The 8,535-nt window shown below is 45.8% G+C and overlaps 1 protein-coding gene across 2 annotated transcripts; it reads left to right on the top strand.

The window, feature by feature from the left end:
• The first annotated feature begins 531 nt into the window (after nt 1-531).
• Nucleotides 532-3,954, top strand: hbegfa (heparin-binding EGF-like growth factor a). 2 transcript variants are annotated; one of them, XM_030368885.1, is made up of 6 exons: nt 532-783; nt 1,410-1,634; nt 1,754-1,958; nt 2,070-2,228; nt 2,506-2,593; nt 2,806-3,949. In XM_030368885.1, the coding sequence occupies exons 1-5, from the start codon at nt 741-743 to the stop codon at nt 2,576-2,578; spliced, it is 705 nt and encodes a 234-aa protein (XP_030224745.1). In that variant the 5' UTR covers nt 532-740; the 3' UTR covers nt 2,579-2,593; nt 2,806-3,949. The 2 variants fall into 2 exon arrangements, with proteins under 2 accessions (XP_030224745.1, XP_030224746.1); XM_030368886.1 differs by lacking the exon at nt 2,506-2,593 and having other exon boundaries at nt 2,806-3,954.
• Nucleotides 3,955-8,535: the final 4,581 nt, after the last annotated feature.

The raw sequence follows: 8,535 nt of genomic DNA, 5'->3' as shown, positions 1-8,535 counted from the left end.
TTATGATGACAGACTGCACTCACGTATTCTTCCATTTGTACTGATACTTTTGTATTAAGATCATTGCATTGCTTAATTAGCTTTCAGCTGAATCATCTAATTATACACAATATGATTTGCACTTGCATACAAATACTCAACCAACAGCAATATTGCCCAACGGGTTGGGACTTAAATTACAAATCTTCAAAATGAGTTGAAAAACAAGTTTTGTTTAACCACTGTGTAATACCAACAATATATTGTGTGACATTTCATTTTTTTATTATGGGGTATCCTTCCATTAAATCAAATTATAGAGTGCAACAGGGCATATTCTTTTTACACGGAAGATTAATCCAATGAGTGAAATAGTATGTACACCTTAGTCAAGAAGACAACAACAGCCTTTAAGAAATCGCCCAATAAATGTAAAACATTTGTCAAACATGTAGGCTAGCATAAAATAATGTATTGGGAGCCAGCATCCTATGATGGGCGTGGTTTGTGAAATACTATAAATACGGTAGTTTCCCTGTTCGGAAGCTCCTTAACCTACCGAGTCGGAGAACTCTGTGCCACTCGACACTGCTTATCTCTTCACGTTGAACATTGAAGCATTCTCCGAGTGATTTCATCGCCATTTACAACGGCGAAAACAACAACAACACGTTTCAACCGGGAGTGAAGGAAATACTATTGCTTTTCATTATTTATTCTTTTTTTTATTGCCTATAACCTTTTACCTGGAATTTAAAGACATGAGGATCTTCAGAATCGCGCTCCTGCTCGTTCACGCCTTTGGTAAGTTTATCTTGGGACGTTGCGAATGTATCCCTCTCCAACTCATTTAGTTATGTTCTAATCTTTGTCATGCGTAAACTCTCGCTGTGTTGGTTCTGTTGTTCTGGAGGCATCCTTGTGTATATATTGTTAACCATGACCTTTACGTCATGCAAACTGTGTAGTTTACAGAGCGACGAAATATTGTCTGGGAAAGCTATTTGAAAACGAATCGGGTCATCTCTCTTATTTTAGAGTACCATGCTTAATGTAACTGGATAGTTTTATTTTTAACTCGTATTCTGGACTGGCATTTGCTAACTGTCTATTTATGAAAATTCGGCGGAGCACGACAGGTTTCCCGTACCCACACAACTTTTCGCATCACAAAATGATCCATTCCTCTTGTTTCTTGAGTGCCAATCCACCTGGAGCGCATTACGCGCGCCATGCGCTACATGTTCTGACTTGCCTTCGCCTGCCACCCTACTCCATGCACGCACGCACGCACCAACGCAAACACACACACTTACACTCACGCTCACCATTCTGCTTCATCCATTGTAAGCCATTCCCATTGCCAATTGGTTACGGGGTTAATTTATGTCATGTTTATTTTTGTTTGTTTTTCGTTTGCTTTCCTTTAGTGGCGTCGCGGCTGACAAGTGGCGCAGCGGTGGACAGGCATGACAGTGAAAGGCACCATACGGCTGTGATCAACCTCCTGGACACACGGAATGACAGGATAGAGGAGGACAACGCAGGTGTGGCGAGGACCACCGCCGATTACGACAACAGCTACTACTATGAAGACAATTATGACAACGAGGAGGAGGACTATGAGCTGTCTGGAGATGTGGACCTACCAAGAGGTAGGCCAAAAAACATTTTCCCCTGAACTTCACCCACCACTAGTAGAGTGTTCATGTCTTGGTGGTTTGACTCGCAAAGCCTTTGCCGTTGTTTTAACATTGTCTTCCTCCCGCTTCAGTCGCTATGTCCAGCAAGCCGAAGGACAGTGCCAGCATTCTGTCAGTGCCAGTGGAGCAGCCTGAGAGGCCTCAGAGGAGGGGGAAAGGCAAGAAGAAGGGAAAGGGCCAAGGGAGGAAGAGGAATCCATGTCTGAAGAAGTACAAGAATTTCTGCATTCACGGCACCTGCCAATTTTACAAGGACCTCCGCGCGGTTTCCTGTGTGTAAGTGTAGACCTAAGTTACTTTTTAAATTAAATTCAAGGTGCTGACTTCACTTAATGCATTGCGACTCATCACAATGACGGTGCTGATGACCTGCGCTCTTGCCTATAGATGCCTTCCAAGCTACTCCGGGGAAAGGTGTCAGTTCTTCACCCTGTCCGTGGGGGTGAAGCCCGAGGAGGGATTCAGCCGGACAACGGCCCTGGCGGTGGTGGCGGTGGTCTTGTCGACGCTCTGTCTCACCATCATAGGCCTTCTATTAGCGCTCAGGTATGTACAATGCACACACACACACAGACACACACACAGAGACAGACAGACAGACAGACAGACAGCCAGATACACATACACACACAGTCAAAGGCACTTCACATGCACTGTAAAACTCATTGAACATACCCAGTAAACAACTGCATGCGGTACTACAATACTCGCCTACAACACACAGATATGAGATTTTGAACCGGGTTTGGTGGGAATTGTAAACGGTTTGTGGTGATGTATAATCCCTAGACTAAACCAGATTTCCCTTTGCTATGTCTGATAGGTTTCACAAGAGGGGGGCTTACGACATTGAGAATGAGGAGAAGGTGAAGCTAGGCTCAGCACCCCACCACTGAAGAGAAAGAATGGGGGTGAGCGCTCAATAACGGTCTCATTCGTAGCACAGACTAACCAAACCTGAAATTGAGAGACAGAGTGACACCCACACACAAATTCATGCCCAAATCGAACATGAGACAACATCAAAACAGAAATCCTTATCAGTTCAGCTTCCATTTTGTTTTCACGGTTTTACACAAAAAGAAACCATGCTCATTATCCCCCCCTTTTTCTTTATTTTCAGGCGAAGCTGCGGAAATTCTACCTCAAAATAGAAAGGAGAACTGTAAACGAAGGACTTGGGAGGAAGAAGGAAGCTACAGGAAGAAGGGAAACAGAGAGGGGCCTGACGTCTGGCCCTCTGCTCAGCAATCAAGGGACTCGCCACGAGTACCTGGGCTGGGCCAAATGGTCCCTGTGGGCCGTTCTTTCAAAGGGACCACCTGGAAGTGGAATACAGGGCTGGCCGGTGGACAGGATATGTGATGAGCACGCGAAGTAACAGTGGGCGAGAGCACGAAGGAAGGAACAAGTCTAGTCTAGGACTCAACGCTGCGTCTCGGCTGTGTAAAAAAAGTAAATTAAAAAGAGACTATACCAGGAAATGAAGACTTTACGGGATATACATCTTCATCCCCCCCCCCCCCCCTCTCCCCTACCCCCTCCAATACCCCACAACAATCAGAGGTCAACCTGGAGTATTACGTGTTTTTGTTTTTTTTGAAGACAGCGTTTTATATTTCTTCCTGCACAATTTTCTTTCCCGTGTACAGTAAAAGCTTTTTTATTTATACAATCTTTATTTAAATTTATTTATTTATGTATGTATTTATGCAGAATTGAACTGCTATCATCCACTCAAGATGCACTGTTTGTTTGTCAAAATGTTACGTTTTGTCTTTTTCTATTTGGTAATTGCCAATATTTATTGATACATTCAGCGGCAATTTGTGTCTATTAATATGTAATTAATAGCTGAGATTGTTGGTGGCCATTGGCTCCCAAGCCAAACTCTGGTAATTAGATACATGCATTGATCAGACACTTACTTAGGGCTCCAGCCCCCAAATGTATCAATGACAGCCACCTGTTCGCCGTCATCATATGTTGTCTGTCTCTGTGGATATTTGAATCGCTAAACATGAAAATCCATGTGCGACATCACATGTTTCTTTTTTTATCTAAGAGTTGAGAAGGGAGTCAAATAAGATATGTATGGAAACAGTGGTTGCTAGAATACAATGGGTTGAATAGAGAATTTGGAGAATTTCAACTTCCATTTGTTCCATGTTCAGCTGTTGATAAAAATGTGAATTCAAATGTTATAAGCCTTAACACCAACAAAGGTGTTTTTTTTTTCTCAGAAGAAATAAAATATTTTTTCCTCAGAAAGTATGGCTCTGGTGTCAATTAACTTCTACCATTTATCATTATGCTGCTCAGAGGCATTGTTCCTATCTTCCTATCTTCCTATCTTCCTGGCTGTGTATTTATATTCTATACTACATGGCCTTATCATTGCATTATCTCATCCCATTCAGAAACAGTTTTGTGTTACGTTGGCATAATGTGTGCTGCAGGAACAAACGCTTGCCAAGTCATCTTATAGCGGTCCCATTGCAATAAACTATATCTTTATGTGATACAATTTCAACATCACGAGTGTTGACAGACGCGGCAAGTAGACGACGTTTTGTCGTAAAACAGCGATACGCGGTATTGAATCACCCCGTAGTACAGCCACAGCGTCAGTCAGTGCCGCGTGTTTGTCTGTGAAAGGCTACCTCGTAACGCAGCATCAACGCTGGTGTATGTTTGTTGCCAGGTCAGGCAGACACCTGAGCTGTAGACCGCAAGTGAATCATGCCATGCAAGGATACCCGTGATATTACTCACAGCACCCAACAGATGTCCTGTTCAAAGCCTTTTCTGCTGAAACATCTGACACACAACAACAGGACCCTGGCTTAGAGGGCTGCACCATGACTTCACATGCACCCTACTCACACAGGTTTTTATGGTGGGTGGTTGAGGGGAAATCAAACGACACAGCTGGACACAAAGGCAGGTTAGGACCCAGGCGGCTCACCTCCCACGCGGATGTTGTTACACTTATAGCAATGCCGCGGTGAGTTTCTGTGTGTGTGTCTGTGTGTTTGTGTGTGCGGTTATGTGTTTACTGTGAGTGAATGTGTGGTTGGCTGAAGTGTTGGTTCTGGGACTGTGCTGTGGCTGAGGATGGGGGGCCAGGCCGATCTCGAAGCCAAACATATGTGTTACCGTGTTTATTATGACACAGTGGGTTTAATCCCCATAGATGGGTTTGGCGTCTATACCTGCAAATAAACTAAATGAAACTCAGTGTTGTGTTGTGTGTTGCATTAGGGAAAGCTGGTTGGAGACAGATGTGCGTCTGAGCCATAAGGGTGTGGCCACTGACTAGACCTCACCCGAGACTCCCTCATTCCATTTCAATGACGTAAATTGACGTAAATAAGCATTTAACCATTTGTGTATATGTTTGCATGTACGTATTTGTGCATGTGTGTGAGCGTGTGTGTGTGTGTGTGTGTGTGTGTGTGTGTGTGAAATTGTTTGTTTAATAGTGTGCGTGGTTTTGTGTACATGTGTTTTTGTTGGGGTCTGTACATATTTTGTTGGTGTGTGTGTGTCGGGGAAATTGATAGTGAGTGTGTATGTGTTTTTGCGACGTGGTAATTGTTATGCATTGGGGTATGTGTGTGGGTGTGTGTGCGTACGTGCGTGCATGCCTGCATGTATGTGTGTCTGTCTCTGTGTTTGTGTGTGTGTGTGTGTGTGTGTGTGTGTGTGTGTGTGTGTGTGTGTGTGTGTGTGTGTGTATGTGTGTGTGTGTGTGTGTGTGTGTGTGTGTGTGTGTGTGTGTGTGTGTGTGTGTGTGTGTGTGTGCGCGTGTGTATACATATGTTTGTGTGTGTTTGTGCATGTGTGAGTGTGTGCGTGTGGGTATGTGTGTGTATGTGTGTGTGTGTGAGTGTCAGGGTCTTGTCATTTACAGTAGTGGAGCCACATAATCCCAGCCTCTCAATGTCAAGTAGCCGACCACACCGAAATAGTGCTGTGCAGTCATGGCCACATTGCAGCTATTCCCAGAGTGGCAGGCCCAGGGGCCGGAGAGAAGATTACTATACGTGGTCCACTGCAGGCCTTCCCAAGGTGGGGTGCAGGGCCCCCTGATACATTCACGAGAGCCTTTTTTGAAATTGTCCAAAATGAAAAAAACTTTTATTTCAAGACAATGTTCTTTTAAATTCGTATTAAAACCGTCTGAAGTGTGTGTGTGTATGTGTGCATGTGTGTCTGTGTATGGTGAGTGTGTGTGTGTGTGTGTGTGTGTGTGTGTGTGTGTGTGTGTGTGTGTGTGTGTGTGTTTGTATGTGTGTGTGTGTATGTGTGTGTGTGTGTGTGTGTGTGTGTGTGTGTGTGTGTGTGTTTGTATGTGTGTGTGTGTGTGTGTGTGTGTGTGTGTGTGTGTGTGTTCGTGCGGGTGCATCTGTGTGTCTGTGTGCATGTGTATTTGTGTGCATGTGTGTTTGTTCGGTGTGATTGTTTGTGTGTGTGTGTGTGTGTGTGCGTATCTGCATGGATGAGTGTGTATGCGGCGGTGCGAACAGGTCAGAGGGGACAAAGGGATCGGCAAGTCTCGGCCCAAATCATTTAAGGGGTTGTAACATACTTACCACGGTTGACTAAAGGGATGAGTGGACATTCAGAACCAGAAATATGTTAACCAGTGTGTGGTGGTCACCCTCCTCATCACCAGCATCACCAAACCACATTCCAGAGAAACCCTTTTCAGGTTCTGAATGATCCAGTACTGAAGCACGGGCCGCATGCCACTTCTCAATTTGTCTCCTGTCTGAGCCGGTTAGATTCGCCCTAATGTTTTTGCTACATGGTTCTGGTATTGGGGTGGTTCCCACAAACTAGAAGGCATTTCCTTGCAAAACTGGCAAATGAATAGGAAATGCCATGGTGCATTGTAGGCATCATCCTCTGATGTGGTTTCCAGGACATTATTAGAACGTGTAAGTGCAGGACTTGGTATTAAATACGATACGGGATCACAAGAGCACAAAAGACATCTGGGCTGCTTGGTGCTGCTTTAATGTTTAATGAGTGAGTTCTAAACTCCGTTAGAAAGTGTTGTTGAATAGATACGTCTTTGGCTCCATACACCAGTGTACACTCGATAACCTGATACGATGGGGTAGCTTGGTTAGGGAGAATCTCTGATTGGTGTTAGCCGAATTACATTGTTGTGAAAGGTGCTTCCTGCGACAGCAAGACGCAACAATGGGTGGTTTCCACATTGATATGGAAGTGCGCACACAGGCAGTTGGAAATCGAATCATTCCTTCACCGGATGTCATCCACCGCAACGCATTATTAACTCCTATAGCTTAATGTGTGCATGCCTGTATTTGTGCTTAGTTACACGCGTGAACTTTGAGTATGTTGCTATGGAATTAATAATTAAAATATATAATGTGTCTTGTCTTGGATGACCCTGTATGTCTGTCTAGCTATCAGACTGTCTGACGTCTCCCCGTCTGTCTTTCTATCTATCTCCCTTTCCGTTTTTTTCTGACTAGCTGACTGGCTGGCTTCACTTTTACGGTCTTCTTGTTTGGCTACATAATGTATGTTGGTGTGTGTGTGCGTCTGTGTTTGTGTGTGTGTGTGTGTGTGTGTGTGTGTGTGTGTGTGTGTGTGTGTGTGTGTGTGTGTGTGTGTGTGTGTGTATGTGTGTGTGTGTGTGTGTGTGTGTGTGTGCGTGTGTTTGTGTGTGTGTTCATCTGTGTGTGTGTGTGTGTGTGTGTGTATGTGTCTGCACTTGTGTGTGTGTGCGTGGGAGTATGTGTGTGTATGCGTGCGTGTGTGTGTGCTTGTTTGTATGTAGGTGTGTGCGTGTGCGTGTATGTGTGTGTGGGCCAACCCGGCCTGACTGATGAGGTGTCGAGAGTGTTTAGGGCCATTGTAGTGTGATGGACGTAGGCTGTGACAGGCCGGCGTGCGCTCAACACTCGCTGTTTGTTGCCGTCACGGACACACTGGGAGGACTGGCGGGGGGCGGGGGGCAATTCCCCAGCCAGGAATTGGGGGCGGGGGGGGGGGGGGGGTGGAATCGAGAACAGGGGGGAACGGGTTGGGGGGTGGAGAGAGGTTCAAGGTGAGGTAAGATGTAGTTAACTTGTCTTCACAGCTGTCCCAGGGAAAAATCACTCATCACAACGTGATGAGTGATCCCACTCAGCGCCCTTACCCCCACCCAACCCATGACCATCGCTCTCAGTGCCCTGACGTCTGTCCTGACAGCACCCACACAGGCTAGTCCGCAACCACACAGCGATATCTCCTTTATTGTGGTTTGTGTTTGTTTTGTTTTATGGGGTTTTCCTTTGTTGGGGTGCCATATGGCCGCTAGCCATCCTAGGAGAATTCCTCTCCTATGATTCCCTTCTCCAGGTTTCCCCCCTTGCACGCCTCCTTGGTTTTGGGGGAGTTTAACTTTCCGTGCCTGTTGTAGTGATTAGGGTTCAGTAAATCTCACGTGTGGACCTTTGAAGCCCCTCATAGACACTGATACATAAGCTGGACATGACTCCTTCCTCAGATCTTTTACACATCATCTTCCTCCTGCATCATCTCCACCTCATTCCATTCCTTTAATCTCTCTCGTGTTTATGTTCTCATCCCTTCTGTTCTACACAAGTCAATTCCAGTCGATCCCATTGGGCATAAATGGTATTGAGAGACAGGGAAGAACCCACGATCCCCCCAGCCCACCACCGCCTACCTCCTGCCAGTCCCCTCCACCCTCCACCCCCCAACCCCAACCCCAATCCCCCCCACAACCCTACCCTGCAAGGAGCCAGGCAGGGACAGCCAGCAGCACATTCCGGCCTGCTGATGTCAGGGAGCCGGAGGGACA

This window comes from Gadus morhua, chromosome 10, assembly GCF_902167405.1.
Source record: "Gadus morhua chromosome 10, gadMor3.0, whole genome shotgun sequence".
Classification (NCBI taxonomy): Eukaryota; Metazoa; Chordata; class Actinopteri; order Gadiformes; family Gadidae; genus Gadus; species Gadus morhua.
This window is presented reverse-complemented; position numbering and strand designations above follow the sequence as displayed.

Bases quoted from the DNA above. Each gene is read 5' to 3' on its own strand.
- hbegfa (XM_030368885.1), top strand. From the start codon at position 741: ATGAGGATCTTCAGAATCGCGCTCCTGCTCGTTCACGCCTTTG. The intron at 1,959-2,069 runs GTAAGTGTAGAC...TCTTGCCTATAG, and splicing joins CTCCGCGCGGTTTCCTGTGT to ATGCCTTCCAAGCTACTCCG. The intron at 2,229-2,505 runs GTATGTACAATG...TATGTCTGATAG, and splicing joins GGCCTTCTATTAGCGCTCAG to GTTTCACAAGAGGGGGGCTT.